The sequence below is a fragment of the Mytilus galloprovincialis genome, chromosome 9 (genome assembly GCF_965363235.1).
Source record: "Mytilus galloprovincialis chromosome 9, xbMytGall1.hap1.1, whole genome shotgun sequence".
Lineage (NCBI taxonomy): Eukaryota > Metazoa > Mollusca > Bivalvia > Mytilida > Mytilidae > Mytilus > Mytilus galloprovincialis.
The window spans coordinates 30,620,273-30,643,790 of record NC_134846.1 but is presented as its reverse complement, the minus strand read 5'-3'; the positions used below and the strand labels follow the sequence as shown (position 1 = coordinate 30,643,790).

The following is a 23,518-nucleotide window of genomic DNA, read 5'->3' as shown; positions in this document are numbered from 1 at the left end:
ATTCACCAAAGACCGTATTTTACTGTAGTTTACAAAATTATTGAGAGAAAACTCCTACTCCTCTTCTTTTAAATTGATGTTTATATGTGATACAATGGCTGTTTTGCGAGACCAGCTGGGGCTGTGGGGCGTTAGAGCTCGTCCCATATCAAAAAGTGGATATTTGCCCGTCCAAAATAGATGCGCTGCTTCGTCGCTTCTGGTTCCAACGGACGGCCTTGGAATTATATCATTCGGGTATCAATTTGTTCATTTTTCATTTATCTCTTCATTTATGTAAGTTTCACCTACCTGCCACCCTTCAGGGGTTTCATTATCTTTCATGTTGACTGGTACTTTCCATGTTTCTAGGTGGTACTTTTCAATTTATTCCATGAATATCTTATATAAAAATTCCTACATTTAGGCGGTACTTGTCAATAGCATAGGAGGGTAAAAGTACCGGGTTACCACCTCCTAATGAATGGCCTGACCCTTTCTTTTCTCATATTTACTGTATGAATAAGTTGTCAATACCAATACTGGCTTCAATTCAACTGTTTGAGAGAACAACTCCGATTTATTGATAGGGCGTGAGAGCAGATTTGAAGCTCTCTACGGTTGGTTCGCGCACTACAGTGTCGTCCAGCTGATTTCACGAGATCACTGTCTTCGCAAAGAATGAGTTTAAATAATTGAAATGAATATTGTGGTGTTTTGCTTGGTGGAATGTCAAAACACTTAGGGTCATTCTTTACTTGCTTTTCCACAATATTTGTTGCGTTGTGAATATCTTGGCAGTTATGGTTCTTTTCAGACATGCTTTTTTGAGGAATTCGTCTGGTTCAATAGTGGGAGCATTCATTTTTATAGTCCAAGATCATGGCGATTACTCTGAATGTCTGTTTTGCAAGACAAGTTGGATCTGGAGGACCTCTGAGCTCGTCCCATATCTAAAAGTGGCTACAGTACGGGTAGGGACTTATTTTTATGGATGTCTTAATCCGTCTAGATGTCAGACTGGTCAGACAGTTGTCCCAGTGTAATAAACACCTGCTGTGCAATATCCAAGTGGTAGGTCCTAAATCAATCTGTACCAGCTTGATTAGAATTAAATTTTACCTGTACAGATATATTAGTATTTATGGAGGATATATAGATAAATGTAAAATATTGTTTTGTATTCAAAGAGAAAGAATTAAAATTAAATTTAAATATAAGAATTAAAATTAAAATTAAATATAAGAATTAAAATTAAAATTAAATATAATTTTATTTTTTTTATAATTTGAAAATGAAAATAAAGACGATTTTTAACAATATATTGTGTTGCCAATTATTTCAATAGTTTTGTGCCAATAAACTATTTTGTATTTGTATTTGTAAACCGTAAATATTTCATCTAATTCAAAATAATAAGCCTAATAACAACCAAGACTGTTTTCAATAGAAGTTTAAATCAAATTGTTGAGACTTCAATCCCGTAAATTATACGAGTTTTCGTTGATGGTTATATTATTTTCCCCTTTTAACGTCCTGTTCCTTTATATGTTATTATTAGAAACCCAATTTTAAGTATAAGGCCAACATATCGTATTTATAAAATATGTATAGGCATTGTGAATTAAGTTATTTTCCTTTTGATACAACTTTCCCCGTCGGAGCCTCTACATCTATTCACACCTGTCAATCATTTCTCGCAAGTGAAACATTTTGGTCAGACAGATCACTCGTGCTTTCTATTTTGACATATTTCCCGTTAATCTCTTTGAAAGTCAAACAATTGGTTTCTTTTAATACAATATTTATAATGCCGAGATCATATTTCGATTCCTATTTTTTGATTTTTTTTAAATTGTTGACGCGGTCATATGGAGATAATGCCTTTCTATTTTCGTGTCTGAAATTTTTTATGAAAATCGCCGGTGTTATAAATATATTTTACGAATTGTATCAAATCGATACACGAAAATCAAAGTTTAACCTTATATAGTTTATTGAATAAATGCACATTTGTATCCCAATGGGGTTGAAGGCTAGTCGTACTAGTCGTGATCAGCTGTCTTTACTTTTTCGTCGTACTTCTAGTCATTCTAAAGCTCGCGCAGTCAGTATGATTTTTTAAATCGATGTTGTATTATTTCCGAAGTTTAAAGGAGGTCTCCAAATAGATTATTTAAATGGGAATCCGGGAAATGACTGATAAAAATAAAACAAAAAATAGGTAAAGAAGACTAAATCTTGTTTTGATTATACATGTATGTAAATCGATTAAATTTCTATTCTGGTAAATCGATCAAGAGCCTCAAAACTAAAGCACAATACTGTCAATCATTCCACATCAAATTTAATCATGAATGGATTTTCCCACGGTCGTTCAGTAAGGTCACCTGTGTTTACTGTTACGACATTTCCCGCCATATAAAAATCTCGTGCAGTGGACAAAATCGATCTTTGATATCTTATATTAGCATTCAATATTATTGTGAGTGGAGTCGAGTTAAAGTTCAACCACGTGCACACGCTGTTGATCACTGATATATGTGTATCATGGAATTGTCTTTTCACGACAATTTTTTCTTTTAGATTGCTATAAAAAATATAACATACAAGTTTCCTTTTTTACATGGATTGTGCGTAAATTAATATTATGCAATTAAGTGTGGGATTTCGGGATTAACCCTTTCGGGATCTGGGAATTCGTTTTTCGCGATGTCGGGATTTAAATTTATTTAAATTTGGAACCTTGGGACTTCGTGTTTTTAAGCCCGGGATTTCGAGATCCAGACCCCTTTTACCCCCTACCCCCAAATGCAGATCAATTATATTAATTTAGCATAATGAACAAACACGGAAATCTTAAAATAAACTTATGCCCGGGAAGAATCAATATTTTCTTCTAGTGTTATTATTTGCGTTTTATTTTAGTTATACATCTCCAACTTTCGGACAATATTTGTTTACAGTAAAAAGTAAAAACTACAAAGAATCATCAAGCTACTAATGATATACAAGTATTGCTCACTGTAATTATTTTTATCTCGGAACTGACCCAACACAGACTGTATATTAAATACAAATTATAGAAATATTTTGCATGTGACCGCGTCAAACTAAAACGTATGCAGCAGCACTTGAGACAGCTTTCTGCTAATCAATGGATTTACGTGGAAAATAAATCAGTAAAACAAAAATAACCGTAAGCTTCGAGAAATAGAATACATGTAAAAATATATATGTTTAAAAAATTTATGCAAACAACATAAAATAAAAATAATTTTGAGGAACAAAGAAAATAAATAGCAGTTGACATATAAAAACCATAATTAACAAAAATAGGCTATTTTTATTAAAACAAAGTTTTCTCCAGTACTTCACCTGTAAAAATATTTTATGTCAAATAGGATGTAGAACTAATATAATCAATAAAGTGACTGAGAGGTTAAAATTACAGGTAACCTGATTCTGAAATCAGTGAACCGTAATTCTAGCAACACGGATTAAGATGAAAGGACCATTCACACCTGGATCTGTTGATTAATGACCATACTACCTACCATAAAAATGTCGGATTATTCATATCCGACTAGACGGATTAAGACATCCATAAAAATAAGTCCCTACCTGTACTGTATTTGCCTGTCCAAAATGGATGTGCGCAGCACAGCTTAGATGCTTCTTGAGCCAGCTGACAGCCTTCGATCCACATCAATTGGGGCCTTATTTTGTTCATTTTTCTCTTCATGTATGGAAGTTTGACCTACCTGCCACCCTTTATTTTCTCATATTTTGACAGTTTTTCCTCTAATTAAGTTCCTGGTTTTCAGTAATTTTATTATACAGAGTCTGTCTGCACACCTGTACAAAATGTACATGTATAGATATAGGAAGATTTGGTATGACTGCTAATGATACAACTCTACATCCAAATAACAATTTATAAAAGTAAACCATTATAGGTCAATGTATGGCCTTCAACACTGAGCCTTGGCTCACACTGAACAACAAGCTATAAAGGGCTCCAAAATTACTAGACATGTTAAACCATTCAAACAGGAAAACCAACGGTCTAATCTATGTATGTACATGTATATAAAGAATGACACGCTCCATTGTACATAAGTTTAAAAAAAACTTTACCCTTTTTATCTACCAATTCTCCCGGTTTCTCATAGTAATAAAAGTTAACAAGCCCCTTATTAACTGAAAAACCCACTCAGCATGACCACTGGTTGGGAGTGCAAATGTACCATTTCATTTCAAAGTCCTACATACATGTATATATAAAATGTGTACATGGTGTAAGGCCACAGTCGGGGCTTTGTGGGTGAGTGGTCTACAATTCAGTCTGCGTTCAGAATTTTTTCAGGTACTACATACATGACATATATAGCTCCCGGTCCAAATTGACAAGTTTCCCCTATATATTCAAATAAATTTTCATTAGTTTTTACTAATATCTGGCATAGGGCTAGTGGCTTATGGCACAAACTGCTGCTGTGCTGCATTTAAAAGTATTTCAAATGCATTATCACAACACTGATTTTGTGTGTTCGAATCCAGCAGGTGCAGGTGCATTTGAATGACCTTAATTGACTAGGATTGTCAATTTTCCTACTGGAGGTGTCAGTGGTTCTCTCTAGGGATTTCAGCTCTCTCCAAGGCCAACAATGAAAACTGGCCGCCATGAATACTGAGTGCTGAAAGTGTGGCATTAAACATTATTGTTAAACACCAATAAATCCAGCATACATGTAAATATATACATGTATAAATGTAAGTAATTTTTTTGCACGTTGTTCCAAACAGAGTGGTTAGACCTTCAACACTTTTATTTAATTTCTCGTTTGCTTTCATCATGTTTTTATTGTGATATTTTTTTTCATTACAGAAAAGAAGATAAAATAAGACTTTTTCCAAGAAAGTTTGTTATATTTGTGGTTTAATATTGGAAAAAAATTAGTATTAATAGGCGGCATTGTAAGAAGTTAGGACATTTGGTATTTAATAAAGGTTGACACATACGGCTTAACAATGTCTAACATGCCACCCATACGCCGGACTGTCAAAAATGTAATTCACAACTATTCCGAGGCACAGGTTAAAGTTCGAGAAGCAACATCCAATGACCCTTGGGGTCCTTCCAGTACACTGATGTCAGAAATAGCCGATCTTACGTACAATGTTGTTGCATTTACTGAAATCATGCAAATGATCTGGAAGCGACTTAACGATCACGGTAAAAACTGGAGGCATGTTTACAAATCACTCATGCTCTTGGATTATATTATTAAAACTGGAAGTGAAAAAGTGGCACAACAATGTAAAGAAAATATTTTTGCAATTCAAACATTGAGAGATTTTCAGTATCGAGAGGATAACAAAGATCAAGGGATGAATGTCAGAGAAAAGGCAAAACAGCTGGTTGCTCTGTTAAAAGATGATGAGAGGCTCAGAAATGAAAGGGCCAAAGCATTAAAAGCAAAAGAAAGGTTTGCTCAGAATGCAATGGGAATTGGTAGCGATGACAAGGTAAAATATCACTAAGATTTCAACACAGGTCACATTTTCACTAAGGTCTTATGATCAGACTTTGCAATATTTTAATAAAGCTGAAAATTGGTCCATGTTATACATGTTATAAAACTTTATTGAGTTAACAGAGACAATTAAAGACACATTCTCCATAAAAAAACAATGCAAGAAACTTTACATTTATTTTCATTATTTTTTTGTAAAGTTCGGTGAGCGTACAATGTATTTTGACCCTTTATTCATATAATTCTTTAAGGCCAAATAAAAAAGTATGTGTGGTTCCAGTTACATTTGAAAAAAAGGTAGGGTAGGTAGGTAGGGATTTTTTTTATTTTATGTTTTTTTTTTAACATTGAGTCTATGGGAGCAAAATTCTGACTTTAACAGTGCTTAATAAAAAATGACAATAAAATCTTTAGGGTAGGCTATTTTTAAGCCGAAGAAGTGGGGACGGTAGGGTTACTGGAACCACACATATATTTTTACTTGGCCTAAGGTCTTATGATCAGACTTTGCAATATTAAAGCTCAAAATTGGTCCATGTTATAAAGCTTTATTGATCAGTTAACAGAGACAATTAAAGACACATTCTCCATAAAAAAAAAACAATGCAAGAAACTTTACATATATGTATTATTTTCATTATTTTTTTATAAAGTTCTGTGAGCTTACAACATGTACAATGTATTTTGACCTTTTATTCATATACTTCTTTAAGGTTATACTATATATCCTGTTAGAAGTGTACTTATTGCTCCTAGTGACATAATTTCTAACTGTCATTACTGTTGAAGTGTAAAAGCTGAATGGCAATTTTCATGGTGTTATCTAGATCATACATACATGTACAAAATATTACATATTTAAATACTGGCATTAGACATGGTTATATATTTTCTGTCATAATATATTATGTCATACAGAGATTACTGAGGGATTTAAATGACTTAAATCAAATATATCTGTCTAACATGTCTAAATATTTTAATCTGGGGATATTTAAATTTGGTAACTAGAACTTCAAACTTTCTTAGCTTGCAATAATAGTTCCAGCTATTGATCATCATACATTATCATACAACATGTACAAGTACCTCTCACAAACGACTCATGCACATTTTCGCAAAATTTACATTGTAATTGAACTAAAAGGCATAGACATATATAGTGAATGTACTTTTAAAGTATGAGTAATATATATTTGAACAGATGAAGAACAAATCAATACACTTTTTTTATGAACTCTAGATCTAACAGTCTATTATTTGCACTTGGAATTATTTTTAATTATGGAATTTGTATAAAGTCTTGTGCTTGAAATTCCATGTTTATTTGATATTATATATTATAATATCAAATAAACATGATTTATTATAATAATATTTTGAGCAGTTCATAACACTTTCCGTACAATGTATTTTGCATAGATAGTGCTGTGCGCGGGACAGTAAATTATATTAAAAAGGTACTATCTGCTTTGTAATAGAAAGCATTTAAGCACAGAATAAACATGGAATTTAAAAAAAAAAATCAAGTACAAGAAATTATGCAAATTCCATAAATTCATAATTAAAAATAATTCCAAGTTCAAATAATAGCCTGTTATCTGTGTTCTTATGTAATAATGTTGTACTAATATTATCATCATGGTCGTGTGTATTTAACATTTGATAAGATATCATTATGTATATTGTTGACTTTGTTCTTCATCAGAAATTCCAAATCCCGGAAGCATAGCGGTGATAGCCAGACATGACATGCATAACATGCATAAGGGGACCTTCCAATACATCATGTACAAGTACATTTTGAAGCAGAAATTTTTCACATTTTACAGAATAAAGCTATAGATACTTGCATGACTTGTAAATCATTCCTTAAATCATGTTAATTGAAATATTTGAATTTTATATTTAATATACGTGAATATGCTATGCAAATTATATATTTAAATGTTTATGGCTACAGGTTCGTTACGGAAGAGGAAGTCCTAGTTTGTCCACCGGAGCGGGAGGAGGAGGTTACACTGACCCATATGGAGGTGGGAGTGAAAGTGGTGTGCACAGTGATGCATGTGAGCAGCTAGAAATTTACATAAATAAACAAATTTGCATAAATAAGATTATGGCTTATGCATCATGTTCATGGCCAGTTCAACAGTGCTTCTTTGCTGAAATAAAACCACACACAACTTTTTCTCAATGCAAACTGAAATGATTTATTTATGCAATTTTGTTGTTTAAAATGCAATAGCAACATGAGCAAGTTAATTTTAATTTTAACTTGAAAATTTATTTTATATCAACAGTTTTGGTACTAAGGGTATATACAAACTTTAGTTTTATGAATTGTTATTTGGATGGAGAGTTGTCTCATTGGCACTCATACCACATCTTCCTATATATCTATGATTAGACAAAAATCACTATTAGTATTTACTTATTTATGTCATTATTCTCCTTTTATAATTAACTTGCTGTTGCATTTTATTATTTATTTAGCAGACTATGAAAGATTTATCCCTGCATTAGAGTTCAGCTTAGCCCAGGGTTCTCGCTAAGGATTTTGAAGGCGAGTCCAGGGACTCGTCATTTTTGGCCATGATGAGTACAACAGCAAGAAGAAAATGTTTATGCAATATAATATAATATTAAAGTCTCCATTTCCTAACAGAGCAATGAAATGACATTAAATTCAGATCACTTTTAAATTTTTGCCATTAAATGACGATATTAGTGTTAAACTATGTTCAGTTTATACAAAATATTTCAATCTTGACGTATCTGTGGACTCACCAGTTTTGAAAATGGTGAGTCCAGCCAGATTTTGATGAGTCCAGGACTCATGGACTCGCCTTAGTGAGAACTCTGTTAGCCATTTCAACTCTTTACATGTCTTATTTAGTTATTACTCTATCTTTTCTACTAATGATTAGAAAGTTTATCATGTTTATTACTCTATCTTTTCTACTAATGATTAGAAAGTTTATCATGTTTAAGTAAGTACATGTACCCACAGGTTACAAATGATATACTGGTATAAAAATTGTGCTTGAGTATAGCTATAGGTAGATTATGATTAGTGCATTTTGGAAATCCCTGAATTTAACAAAATAAGTGTTAAGTATTAGTTCACAGGCAGTTATTATCCTGTTAGCATTATCTGTTTAGTACATGTACATGTTGTAGTAAGACTGTTTATAATGTACATGATGTAGAAAAATTAAAAAGACTTTCAAGAATTCAGTGTATAATTGGATGAGAAAAAGTTGCGAGAAATTAGTTACAGTTAAAAAAAAATTATTAATATAATTTAGAATTTTTTTTATGAAATCACAAGATTTAATATTATTCACTTCGACTTCATTTCAGGAATAAGGGAGACAATAATGAAAAATATGTTTTGTTGTTTTATTTCTTTTCAATTGTATAATCCTCAAAGCGACTAAATAAAAGCTGTTTTTACCTTTCATAATTTCCTATAAACATGATAAACAACATACATGTTGCACACAAGGTTTATATTAATACTTTCAAGTTTAAACTCATAAAAAACAGTCATGACAGTGTTTTCCACCTATTTATACTTCCATATCAACAACAAAGCAACCTGAGTTTATTTTTATGTCCATTTATGGGCAAGATGTTTTCTAGTCAGTGTGTAGTTCTGTTCGTCCGTCTCTCTCCCTCTGTCCCGCTTCAGGTTAAAGTTTTTGGTCAAGGTAGATTTTGATAAAGATGAAGTCCAATCAACTTGAAACTTAGTACACATGTGCCCTATGATATTGTCTTTCTAATTTTAATGCCAAATTAGAGATTTTTCCCCATTTTCACGGTCCATTGAATATAGAAAATGATAGTTGGATGGGGCATCCATGAACTGGGGACACATTCTTGTTACTACATGTATCAAGTTTACATACATGAACTGGTTCCAGGTCTTAATGAGCCCATGATGGATGACTTGTCTTCAATTATTTTTTAACAAACCAGCAAAACTGATAGTCAAGACTGTGCTAAGTGGGATACTATAATGCATGTTACATGCAATATTGGATATTTATTACATGCAGCTGAATTTTCTGCATACTAGATCATTGTAGATTGACATGTTTTACTAATACATATTAGATTTGAATGTGTATTCTTTAATAGTGTGTGCTTTATGCAAGCTTAAATTCCCTTGAATTATTATATTGTATGTACTATCCTTTTCCCTAAGATTTCAGCAAGTAGCTTGCAAATAGTTGGATTTTTTTTAGAGCACATTGTTACTGTAGTTAATTATATATTGTCAGGGTAAATGTAAAACTAGAAAAAAAGAAAATTAAACATAATGCTTACGTTAAGTATGTTAAGGACACAAGTTAAGCTAGATTGAACCAGGATATATATATCATTTGATTAGAAAAAACAAGAAATTAAAAACAGATATGCAAAATGCAGACATTGTGCAAGTGTTAATATTAACTGACAAAAATGTAATTTTGGTTTATGAGAAAAGATATTTATAAAGTTATTTTGAGGCTTGTTCATTGAAAATACATGTATACTGTAAAATAACTTATTTTCGCGACTTTCGCGAGTAAGAAAATAACGTGACTGTAAATTGTTGCAAATATTTAAAACCTGGATCATTCCTTATTAAACTTCATCAAGTTAGTCAGAAAATCACGAAATTAAATAGTCGCGAAGTGGCCTAGAAAGGTTAAAACGCGAAATAAAATATCCACAAAAATAAATTGGTTTACAGTATATGTATTTGAATTAGGTGACTGGTCTATGAAAAGTCAAAAACATTGTAATTGGCTTGATTAAAGATAAATCATGATAATGGTAATTATAATCATTGTTCTTTTAGCTTCTCCTGTAGAAGTACGTCGTAGGTCAGGTGACATGGTAGAATATGCCCGACCATCATCTGCTGGTGAAGAAGAAATACAGTTACAACTGGCCTTGGCAATGAGTAAAGAAGAACATGACGAAGAACTGAAGAAACAGAAATCTGATGATGTGAAATTAGCCCTGGCCTTGGAAGAAAGTCGAAAAACACAAGATGACGTGAGTTTAAAAATGTCTCAAATTCATGAGTTCTGCAGCTCTTTTCATAAAAATGTTTTCACAAAACTTGATCCAAAGTGTTACTGAAATGTTTGTGATTGACAATCATTTTTATGAAAGCATAAGTTTGAATTTAAAAATGTTGCTATTGCTCAATGTTAACATGGTTAAATAAAATTAAGAATGGGAAAGGGGAATGAATTAAAGAGACAATAACCCAAACAAAGAGCAGAAAACAACATGTAGGCATTATGGTTACTATGGTTACTTATAGATACTTACATCATCCTCTCCATCATGAGGTCTTGGAAGGATAGGTATCTTGTTGGGTATCAATCCAAATCTACTTATTTTTACATTAATGTTGATTTTATGGTAGAAAATTTATTTTTCTGACAGTACATTTATATTGTAACTATAAAATCTTTGATTGATGTTGGCAGGTTATTAAATACAGATTTCTGGTAAAAAGGGCTTTGATTTACAGATAAATGATAAACCAGATACCAACTCCATTACACATGTTACATTTAAATAGTATATTTCACCTGCAAGTCATGCTAGTCCTAAGCACATCTAGAATGGCAGATATAGTCAGTCCACAATGTTTCACAATGCCTCCATGCCACTGCACATGTCATCTTACTCAGTGCTTATTCACTTTTTTATCTTTTGGCAAGGTTAAAGTAGAATAATTTTTGGTCAAATGCCACATATTGTTTTGTATTTTGATCATATAAAGCATGCTTAAGTAATTTATATTTTATTATGAAAAAAGAACACAAACAGAAAACAAATTCAGACCAAAATTTTGAATAGTTTTGGAAAAGGGACAATATAATTAACTAATGCTGTTATTATATATCATGTACAAATGTTTATAGCTAAAACTACATATACACTTAGTACAGTGTATACCTTTTGTTTGATATAATGACAAGTTAAGTATTATTTTTTTTGGAAGGAGGAGGGATGGTATTTTTCTATCAGTATACATGGATAAATGTAATTTTATGTAATTTTATTTAATAGAAATTGATATTTCTGTTTTGTCATCTAGAAGTAGATTTTTTAAAGTCTGTTAGTTATTATTTTTATTTTGTTTAGGAAAGAAGAAGTAAAAGTAAAACAACAGTAAGAGTTTGATCTTCTGTTTTCAAACTTTCCAAGCATTTGATATGTACATGTTTTCATAAATGATTACCAGTCATTCCAAAGGTCTACATTTTATATTATACACCAGTCCGTCTGATTTAAAATTTTTACCAGAATTTACTTTACGTGCAAATGTACCTGTATTTTGGGTACCTTTATAGCTTTTGCCATTTCAGACATGTCAGATAGTTGGGTTTATTGGGAGTTTCTTGTAATAATTGTTCACACACTAATATTAAAATGATCTATTAAATAACCATTGTTTATGCTTTGCTCATTGTTGAAGGTCATACAGTGATTTATAGTTGTTAATTTCTGTGACAGTTTGACTTTTGTGGAGAGTTGTCTCATTGACAATCATACCACTTCTTTTTATATTGAAGGTGTTTTTAACCAAGTTTTGGCATACACAATTAAAAGCACAAAATATACATATATAGTGAACAGATTGTTTAAAATACTGAAATGGCAAATTTTAAGTATCTTTTCTTTTTATTATTGATAAACAATTGTACCAGTAAAGAATTCCCTTTAAGTAGAATAAAACCAAAAATCCTGGATATTGTCCAGTTGACCTTTGAAATTACTGCATTTTTTATCCAAGTACTCCCTTATATATATAGCCTTCTATGTAACTTTTGAAATTGTATACAATTTATCTATATTGTGGAATGCATTTAAAGTGTAGCATGTTCAGATATTGTGTTTTTTAGCATGAATGTACTGAATCCATGTGTCTGCTGCAACAGTCGCTTTAAACTACAATGAACTACTTGGCTGTATAAAAAATATTGAATATTATTCCATAGGCTACCCCGAAAGTTAGCTTGATTTAAAAAAAAACATATACACATGGTACAAGACAAATAACTTCAGACTTTTGTCAGTGTTTGCTTTCTGAAATGAGTAACATGACAAAGTTTTGATTAGAGATTGTTTTCTATTGAAGAAACAACTTCTAACAAATACATATTGGCTGGATGTTACATGTATGATCCAAAATCTGTATAAGAAAAAATCAGAGATTTTAAAAATATGAATTGGAAGTTTTCAAATGCTTCCAGCAATCACATGCCCTATAAAACTTTTTTCTCTTTCTTTGAAAGATAAAAAAATAGATTATCGGTAGATATGAAATACTCCTCTCATATGTACATACTGTTACCATTGTTACAGGTATATGAATAATTCTATTGGCCACAGTTTTAAAGTTTTAGATACGTGGTAAATGACTTGTTTATGTTATTTTATATGCTTTTATTGGAGCTTACATCTCTAACTCAATTGTGTGCATATTATGATGAATGTGCATGTAGTTTCAGTGATTTTATACATTTTTATAAATTTCTGAGCATTTTATGCATTTACCATGTTTACACCACCAACACAAGTTAGACATATAAACGCCTTAGATTTTTGCATGTAAGAACTTTTTTGGACCCCCCTTTTGGATTACAAAAATATCTGTGTATTTATTACTGGCCAACCATTTTGGCTGTTTCAACTGAACATGATGTCTGGGAGTATTCATGGTTGTCACTGGAAGAGACAAGCTTAACTTAGCTGTCTTATTTCATTTATTTGTTACATCCACCTTCTCATTTTTTCTGTTAAGAAGCAAATTTATATATATTGATTTAAGGGTTTTCACAAAGTCTGCATACAAGATATAGTACATCATATGACATAAAAAAATGAATATGTGGTTAACATAGCCTATACCCAAGAAAGCAACAAAAATTGATATCACATGACTACTAATGAATCTGCAGTTAACCAATCAAATACAATGCTAATTCACTACTCTCGTTATGTGTAGATACTTGATAATTTTTTAGCATTGACAAAATGTACACATATTTTTAATCAATAATTCAGAAACTATTTTATATTTTCTAATCTTACAGGGACAACCCGGTGGATTGCTAACATTGGACTCTCCCAAGCAACTGACAACAGATCCCTGGGGTGCTCCTATTCCAGCTCCTGTAGCCAATACAGACCCATGGGGAGCTCCAGTACAAGCTCCAGCACCTACAACTGCTGACCCATGGCAATCTCCTGCTAGAACAGTGTCACCAGCACAACAACAAGTGTCAGCAGACCCATGGGGAGCCCCATTGGCAATGCCACAGGCTCCACCTCCTTACAGTAGTGTAGCAGCTTCAGGTACTATTATTGTTTTTGTATTGACTGTATTCAATGCAAATATGAACAGTGGTGCCAATTTTTTTTTAATTTTACTTTTGTATATATATTTACAAATATAATCTGTCAGAATTAGATAACACTGATTTTTTTCAATGGAAAAGAAGAAGCAATTATATATTCATATAACCAGAGCAACATGGTTTGTGTGTATTTATTATTATACATTTAATTGTTAAACAATTGACAAAAATGTAAGAGATAATTATTGAGATAATTTCAAAAACTGTTGAATACAAATCATGATATTAAATTTTAAAATGTGACTTTTAAATACAATTTGGTAAACATTTCATTACAGTTTTGCAATTTTTGCAATATAATGAATACATTAAGAAATTACGGAATTTTAAAACAATACTTAATTTGTTTGTGACCTGTTTAATTACAGATCCATGGATAACACCAGCAGCATCTGCTGCAGTTCAGTCACAACCTCCTAGACAGAAATCCCCCTGGGATTCCTCACCCACAATGGATAATAACACAGGCTTTGATAATGGGTTTGGCATGGGAGCAAGTGCAGCTACAACAAATGGACAGAAAGAAGACGATGGATTTGATTTATTGAGTTCCAGAAGTACCGGAAACTCTCCCGCTAAAGTTTCTATTAGTCATGGAGGTTTAGATGGATTTGATCCACTTGGAGGTCTGTTTTTAAATCAAGAATTGGTTGTTTTTTAACTTGGGTAGCTAACTTATTGATGTATATATACCACAAATCTCCTATATGAAAGAAAATTAAATTTTTGCTGTTTGATACTTGATTTTTTTATGAGAACAGATGAAAAAAAATAAAAAAATTGAATGAAACATATACATTGGGTGTTTTAATTTTAAAACATCTATGTGGTGAACAATGCAAACAGCAGAAATTGAAGCTAGAATTATGAATTACTGTGGTGAGATATGAATTGATGGACATATATATATATATTATTTTTCTGAAATATTAATAATTCTTTATAGATAGGTGAACAATTATATGGAAAGCACATAAAGCTGTCTTAAAATCATTAAATCTCTTATTACAAATCCAAAGATTTTTTCCTAAAAAATGAATTTTGTTGATAGATACATTTTTGTTTTATTGATGTAAAATAATTAAACAGTCAACATGGTCACCAACATTTACAAACTTGGGGGAATTGTATTATTGTATAATCAACAAACCTGACTGCTAATTTGAATTTTGAAGAACAACTCTTCAGTGATGCTCAAGGCCAAAATATTTGAAAATCCAAAACCACTTAAAAAATGACAAATATGCTTAAAAGGATGAAAAGTGTAGTCAAAGCAGGGCAAGAATTTATAGTTTTGCATAAGGGAGATAAATTCGTTAATCAAAACATTATCTATTTATTTTTTATAACAGATAAATACCTATCTTAAACAAAACACTTTCACTTGTTGCTTTATTAATTGCAACACAAATCAAACAAAAAATACATGTGATTATTGTACTTATTTTTTAGGTGAGAAAAAAGACCCCTGGTTGATGGATGGTATGCAAGACACATTACCCTCACTACAACAGCAAGAACAACAAAAACATCGGAAAACACCACAAGAATTTTTAGGAGACAATGCTAATTTAGTTAATTTAGATCAACTGGTTACCACAAGTACTAAACAAGGTTTGTTTATAATTTTATTGTTCTCATTAAAATGAAGATGTGGTATGATTGCCAATGAGACAACTCTCCATAAGGGACTAAATGACACAGAAGTTAACAACTATAGGTGACTGTACAGCCTTCAACAATGAGCAAAGCCCATATCACAGTCGGCTATAAAAGTCCCCAAAAGGACAAATGTAAAACAAGTCAAACAAGAAAAAGAAAATTCAAGAAAAAGAAGGAACATTTTTGTGAAGTAATATTACCCATGACAGTATATTTTCTCGCTCTCATTTATTGTGTTGTTAAGTGGTTTGTGGAAACTATAGAGTGAAACTGTACACAGAAAATATGATAAGCAAAATAAGATCTACTAATAAGTCTAATGAAAAAAATACTCAGGATTGATTACCTTACGACAAGAAATCTATTATTATAGATACACAGAAAGTATAAACAGTGAAAATGATGTCAGATACAAGGTTTAAAGTAAATCAAATGATCTGAATCCTTCCTTTAAATGAAATGAAAAGATTATTTTTCCTATATTGCCTACAGTAATTGCTTGAAAATTATAATAGATAGACAGCAACAATGATGGACAAAACTGGCCCACATAATTTTAATTCAATCCAAGTATTCTTTTTTCATTGCATCAATTAAATGCTGGTTTGATTATACTTATTCCTTGAAGCCTCTTGTTAGTCATTTCATGTTTAATACAAATGAGAAAATAAAGTTTGAAAGATTTTTTTTATGTTATCATTGTAAGAAGTTTCAATATTTTTTATGCTGTTCAAAAAAAAGTTTAAGCTACTTTAAAAATATTTTTTTTTATAATTTAACTGAATTGAGTTTACAATGTTTATCTTTTTGTATTAAGGCATTTTCCAGTTGAAAATTTTGTGGTGTATTTTCTGAAATTAGAGATAATAATCAATTCTTTTGAATTTCAGCAACTTTGAATCCATTCGAAGCCCCAGCTACATCAAATCCTTTCGCTGCACAGATGAGTAATCAGCCTGCACGTATGACATTGAGTCAATTGCAGAGCAATACACAACAAGGATTTTCACAATCGGCTTCGTCAGGACTTCTGCCGGCACCTTTAGCTCCACTAAATACGACGGGACCTGCGCAACCCCAACAACAAAGTTACAACCCATTTTTGTGAAAGTATGAAAAATATAGAAATTCTGAAAATTTGTATCGTTATATATATTCTAGAGAATGGAAAGAGAAAGAAAGAGAGAAAGCTGTTTGAAAATGAATGTTTACTCAACGTCTAGAAGTAGCATGTTCATGAAGTGATTTTAAAAATAAACTTGGAAGATAAAATATGAAAAACTACTAATCTGTCATACATGTACATGTATGTGCAGTTTTTTTTATTTTTTAAGCTTGTATATCAGTTATTATGATTAAGGGCTGTACCATTCAACGCACATGAGACTGATGGAAGGCACTTCAAAATCTTCACTAATTGTTGGTGTCAAAATACTTTTTGTTTTATGAAAATGTATTTGAAGTTCTCAATTTTGGTTTCATAATGCCTTCCATGGTACCATGTATGTTAAAATGGAACAGTCCTAAGAAGTCATTATTTTTTTTAATGTTTTTTTCATAATGTTAAAAGGGGTTTATTTTCACTCATGTCTTTGAACTATTTTGAAACATATAAAAGAATATAACAGAATATGGCAATACTGTCAATCAGTCATTAAAAAATGTCACCCATCATTCAACTCATGTTCTAAAACATTGACCATTTTCCTTGTTTTTTTTAAGTCGTTTGCTTGGGAATGGGAAATTAAAAAATCTAACAATGTCTTTATATCATTATATGCATATGTTTCATTGTTCCAGTTTTATGCATCAATATTTTTTTTAATGTTCAATAATGTTGTTTGTATTTCATATGTTCATGCTACTGTAGGTATTGTTTGAAGTTGAAGTATGTGATATATAGCTGTTTTCTAGTATTTTTATGCTCCACCTACGGTAGTAGGGGGGCATTATGTTTTCTGGTCTGTGCGTCCGTTCGTCTGTTCGTCCGTCCGTCCGTCTGTCCCGCTTCAGGTTAAAGTTTTTGGTCAAGGTAGTTTTTGATGAAGTTGAAGTCCAATCGACTTCAAACTTGGTACACATGTTCCCTATGATATGATCTTTCTAATTTTAATGCCAAATTAGAGTTTTTACCCCAATGTCACGGTCCACTGAACATGGAAAATGATAGTGCGAGTGGGGCATTCGTGTACTGGGGACACATTCTTGTTAAAACTTGTAAAAATTTGAAATATGGTGTATTCTGAAGGGGCTCTTATTTTTTGTTTGATAATTGAAAATATCCTTTTTTCTGCATCACATACATACATGCAGTAGAGCCACTAGAATAAATGAATTTGAATATTTGAGATAGAATGGCATGAAAATTAAGATCTTGATGGTTTTAAACATCAGCAATGGAATCAAGATTATTAACTTTTGTTACCAAACTGGACATTTTACATAGCATTCATGCAACAATAAATTGTAAACTAGACATTTTTAAATAATTGAATACCTTGAATAATTTGTAAGAAATAAGAATATAGGATCTTTTATTAATTTTTCAGCTGATGACACAATAGATAGTTTTTAAAGACGGAAGTTTTTTTTTACAGTTACCAATTCAGTATGATGTATAAGATAAACAAATTGTGCCTTTAGTGTGTTTATTTTTTTCTCTAGATTTTTTAATTCTTTTTACCACAGTTTAGGTTAGCTATGAAAGCAAACGATACATACTGTAGATTGGAATATAATAAAGCTTTGCTTGAATTAAAAAATAAAGAGGGGTAGTAACTCTCTAATTATGATAGGTTTGAGATTTTAAAGAAAACATCTAACAATAAGAATGAATCATAAATAAGCTGAAGGCTTCATGATTTTAAAATATTTTAACTGTAAGATTTTTTGAAAAGTGACAGTTATTTTCATTCTAAATCTTTATTGTCAAAGAAAAAAAAATCATTATGTAAACTTTGGATTAAAAAATTGTTGGCAAATGTTCTAGTATTGTATGATGACTTGTTGGGAATGATCTTTTATTTTATGATCAATTTGACATTCCAGATCATTTCCACGTCTGTCTCATATTTATGGTAAAAATAACTTCACAAAATAATAGTACAAGAAAATAACTCAGAAGTTTTGACCATTTCTTTTAACTTATGACCAATGTGTGTCCTAATTTTTTTTGTGAGATTGTGAAAACAGCCTAAACCTTCAGTTTTAAAGGTAAAATTTAAGCAAATCGTTATTTTAGCGATTTCCATATTGTTCCTGCTCAAAAACTACTAATGATTTGTTTTTATTATTTTATCTCTTAGCCTTAATTGACAACATTTGCTTTAGATTTGAAATATATGTCTATTTTATTAATACTTATTATGTGTTTTTAAGTATAGAGATATTGTAGAGCACTATTTGATTTTTATTTTAAATACACGTATGCAGTGTTGAAATGTTGTAATGTAAAAGATTAATTGAGCTATGCAAACGTGCATTTTTATGCGTAATGGAAATTGTAAATGTTGGTAAACTGCTTTCTGTTTGTCCCTTTCAATCAAAAGCTGTTAAATATGTGTATATATTAATAGGATTTATTAATAGTATTTCTCTTGCTTGCTTAATATGTTTGAAGTAATTTTTATATTTTTAAAGATTTGTTTGCCCAAAAATTAAAAGAAATGAGATTTTGTCAACATTTTTTTTTTAAATGCAGTTGTCTCTTCTTATGCTAATCAACTATTCAAAATTTACCAGTGATCCATTTCTCAAAAAACTTACAAGAAGTTACCCATTCATTATAACTTACAGTTGAATTTAATTGTAGGATTTTTTTCATGAGAGCTGCTCAGTTTCATTCATTCTGAGAATATATAGAATTTTGTTAACCCTTTTAAGATATAAAATAGCACACTGCATAAACTGGACAAATGTTAACTGAAAACTAGTGTTAAGTAAAATCTTGTATTAGGATAATCACTGAATATTCATTTATATTAAACCTGTTTCAAAACAACTACCTGCCTAAACTGCACAAAATGTAAAGTACTGAAGGGGTTTAGTGTAATAGACAGGTTTTATTGTATATCATTATAATTTTTTTATTTGATTTTTTCTACGATTGATGTTTAACCAATCTGTGCCAAAGAAATTTACCCATTAGAGCTAATTTCGTAAAGCTTGTAAAGTAAAACTTTGGTTGGCTTGATTGCTTTGTTTGTATAAACATTTACTGAAGATTTGTAATTAAAATTGCCATCAATATACAATAATATAGGCATACATTAAACCTGTATATTTCATATTAAAATTTGATTGGGCATTATACTAATTACAATTGTACAAAACATAAACATGGAAAGCAAGCTAACCAAAATCTTGATCTACATGCAGTAGAAAATTAGCTCTAATACTATGGTCTGTTATATAGATTCCAGAATTATTTGACTTGAAATAGCATGTAATTTCACTCATCATGCATTTGTAACTTTATAACTTTATAAATGGCCTCATTATCAAGATTGGATAAAATCGATTATGATCATAAAGTTTTTATATTTAAGGAATGACTGTAATATTTATTCAGTTTATGAAGAAATGACATAAATAATGTGGTACACACTGAATAACCTGTGTGAGTTACTTAAAGATAAGATATGCACCACATTTTTTAGGTTTTTTATTCAAATAGACATAAAAATATTAGTCATTCCTCATCATTTCATTCTAAAATCCATTTGTAAAACGTGAATTTTGAAGAAAAAAAAACATTGGTGACTCACAGTCACTTGACAAAATTATGTCTATGAGCAGATAGATAAAACACTTTCAGCCTATCAGAAGACATGTTACATCCAAAATTTAATTATTTAGAGGTAGATGATTCTTCAAGTTACATTCAAATAATCAGAATTTCAGAATACTGGGGCTCTGATGATTAAAATTAATTTATAATAATAACAGAGTTATGAAGAAATATTTATTTCTCACAAGTTCTTTTTCTTATAAGATTTTTTCTGTGAAAAGAGCCACTGGAATTTGTTTCTTGTTGTAAATGACTTTAGTTGGAAAGAAAAAGATATGTGTGAATGAATGCCATATTTTCCATCACAAGCTTTGTTCACGATGTTAATTACCTCGTTTGTTATAGTTTATTGTTTTAGTGTGTTAATTTTTTATATAATTGTGTATTGCACATATTCACATGTTGTTATATATTTTCTTTTTGTAATGTTTTCTTTTAATGTGACTACTCTAATGATTTAATCATTGTTTCAGATGTGGGTAGTATTAATTAAGATGTTATATATATGTATGCTATAGAAATTTCTGACCCCAAACCTGAAATGTTTGTGTTAGTTTCTGGTGTAACTTACTTTGAGAAAAAGATACAAAAGGTGTTTACTTACTTCTAATTAAGTAGTAAAAAAAAAGTGTAAAAAAGTTACCAGGGAAAGATAACTCCTAAATCATATTTCAATGCATGTCTTTTTTGTCATCACCATATTCCTTAATTACAATAAGTTTAAATGTAGCATTGTTAGTTGATTACCTGATAAAGAGACATAATAAAAAAATGTCTGATTTTAAACTTTCACACTTGTTCTCACATTGAACAAAAATTATTTGGTAACATAGTTAGTTTAATATTGTCATCTTTCAAACTAATTTTACAGATGTCTTTAAAGTAGGTTAATCAGAAAACTATAAGTATCTCTAGTGTATATAAATATTAGCTATATAGAATGAAATTGCTAGCAATTAATAAAAAAAAACAATCTATCTGAATTTTCAATGCTATTTTAAACATTTTGTAATTTCAGAGTAAAATTATCATATGATTAAATATTAAAAGACAACACAGTACCATGTTTGTATATAAAGAATAGATTATTTATTTAATGTACTGTATGCTAATGCATTTAATCAAGAAAATAAAGGACCAACTTTCTTAATCATTGTCATAGAGAAAACAAAATTACATTTTGATAGTATGATATTTTGAGCTAAGATCTGAGGAATGAGATCTGTTTAACTTTTTTGTAGAAAAAAACTTAAATAGTACAGTATTTTAGGTATTTAAGGCTAATTGCACATTGATTGGCTAACAGAAACTTATTTTGGTTTATTGATAGGAGACAATCTTCATGCACTGTTAACTGTTTTTCTTACATTTATCTGATTGTTTTTTGTTAGTAGGAAAAATGTGTAAGTTTCAAAAGTGAGAGTTTATTTTTATTGTTTATAATTTTTCTTGTCGAAATTTTTAAATTGCAATAGTTACAAAATGATTGTACAAGAAATAGGGCTTAGATAATTTTACTTAAAAAGAAGGTTACTTGTGAAAATACAGTATATTTTAAAAAAAAACATTGAAAGTTCATATTTTATACAATTTATACAATTTGAACTTTTAGCTCTTGTTTTTTGCCTGTGATTAGGTGACATTCTAAGAACATAAATAAAGTCAAGCTATCAAGGTCCATATGTAGTTAAATTTTAGTTTTTTACCAGTAACGATGTGAGAATTAATATTACATTTTCAAACACAACTTATATTTATGGACAATTTTTCTGTAAAAAATAAATTGAAGCATTTTTTCCTACACAAGCTTGAAAATAAGGATGTTTATATAAATTGTATACGTTCAAAGCCAAAAATGAAATTACCAATACCCTAGAACCTTGTACTCAAACAATTGTTCAATACATAGAATATTATCATAAATTTTGATATTTTTTTTTTGTTTAAAGGTATTGATTGTATTAACCAGAGCTTGGATAACAGAAATCTCACAAAGTTATCATTATTTGTTCATCAAACTCAGAGCTTTTAAATCTAACATATTATCCTTAAGTTTCACAAAATAACATTCACCATAAAACTGTTAACTGTTCTATTTTGCAATTAATCAATTCTTGCTTGTCATTGATAAAAAGCTATTTGAAAATATGTCAGATGATGAGAACCGACATTGTTCACTTGTAACTTTCTCAGTGGCGGATCCAGAACTTTTCAAAAGGGGGGCCCGCTGACTGACCTAAGGGGGGGCCCGCTCCAGTTATGATGCTTCAGCGATTCCCTATATAATCAACCAAATTTTTCACACGAAAAAGGGGGGGGGGTTTGGCCCCCCGGATCCGCCTATGTTTCTATATGCATCTCTATTAAGCTACGGTTGGATTCATTATATCTCTTTGAATACCAAATTTTGTGGATTTAAATGTTCTATGAGGTACAATTTTTCTAATGGCTTGTATGCAGACTATGGAAAAATCACAAAATTAGATATCCATAAAAATTCAATTTTTCCTCAATCCCTAAAAATTGGTATCCACAGAATTTTTACTGAATTGATAGTGATTTTAACACCCGTTATTGTGTTTTTTACACTGGATGGAGTTTGACTGACTGATTGATTGTTAGGCATTTGGTCAGCACATGAATGGTTCAGGTTTACAAGCACAGAATATAAGTCAAAAGGACTTTACCTTTATAGATGTACTGAGTTCATCATGAACAATTTGTTGTCAACAAATCCCTTTTTTTAGAAGCACCTTGAAAAAATTATGTTAAACTGACCACTTTCAAGAAAACTGGTTTACACATGAATGGTTTTGCTTTTAACTGATGATTTCCAGAAGTATATACAGATGTTGACTAAAATTTTTCATAAGCTTAGCTTGACCTTTTCTATCACTTAGCTTGACCATGCAATATAAAAAGTGAAGGGGACATTTTTAACCTTAAGCTGATATCATTTATCTTTTAATATATTATAAATAGCTACAGATGTAAATTGCTTTGTAAAATATGTATGTAACATTTGTACATTAATAACATAACTATACGATAGTAAATGTGATATTGAAAACATTGTAATGAACAAATACATTATGATTCTAAAGTAA

At 30.6% G+C, this 23,518-nt stretch overlaps 1 protein-coding gene across 4 annotated transcripts in view; it reads left to right on the top strand.

Annotated features, from left to right (window-relative positions):
* The window catches only part of LOC143044789 (epsin-2-like), a 23,962-nt gene extending 444 nt beyond the window's left edge, over positions 1 to 23,518 (top strand). For 2 of the 4 annotated variants that reach the window (XM_076216950.1, XM_076216949.1), the window contains exons 2-9: positions 4,871 to 5,511; positions 7,483 to 7,588; positions 10,375 to 10,574; positions 11,682 to 11,708; positions 13,637 to 13,898; positions 14,329 to 14,586; positions 15,413 to 15,574; positions 16,513 to 23,518. In XM_076216950.1, the coding sequence (XP_076073065.1) occupies positions 5,014 to 5,511; positions 7,483 to 7,588; positions 10,375 to 10,574; positions 11,682 to 11,708; positions 13,637 to 13,898; positions 14,329 to 14,586; positions 15,413 to 15,574; positions 16,513 to 16,730 (1,731 nt within the window). In that variant the 5' untranslated portion in view covers positions 4,871 to 5,013 and the 3' untranslated portion in view covers positions 16,731 to 23,518. The remainder of the gene's footprint in view (positions 1 to 4,870; positions 5,512 to 7,482; positions 7,589 to 10,374; positions 10,575 to 11,681; positions 11,709 to 13,636; positions 13,899 to 14,328; positions 14,587 to 15,412; positions 15,575 to 16,512) is intronic. The other 2 variants (XM_076216952.1, XM_076216951.1) reach the window with 2 other exon arrangements.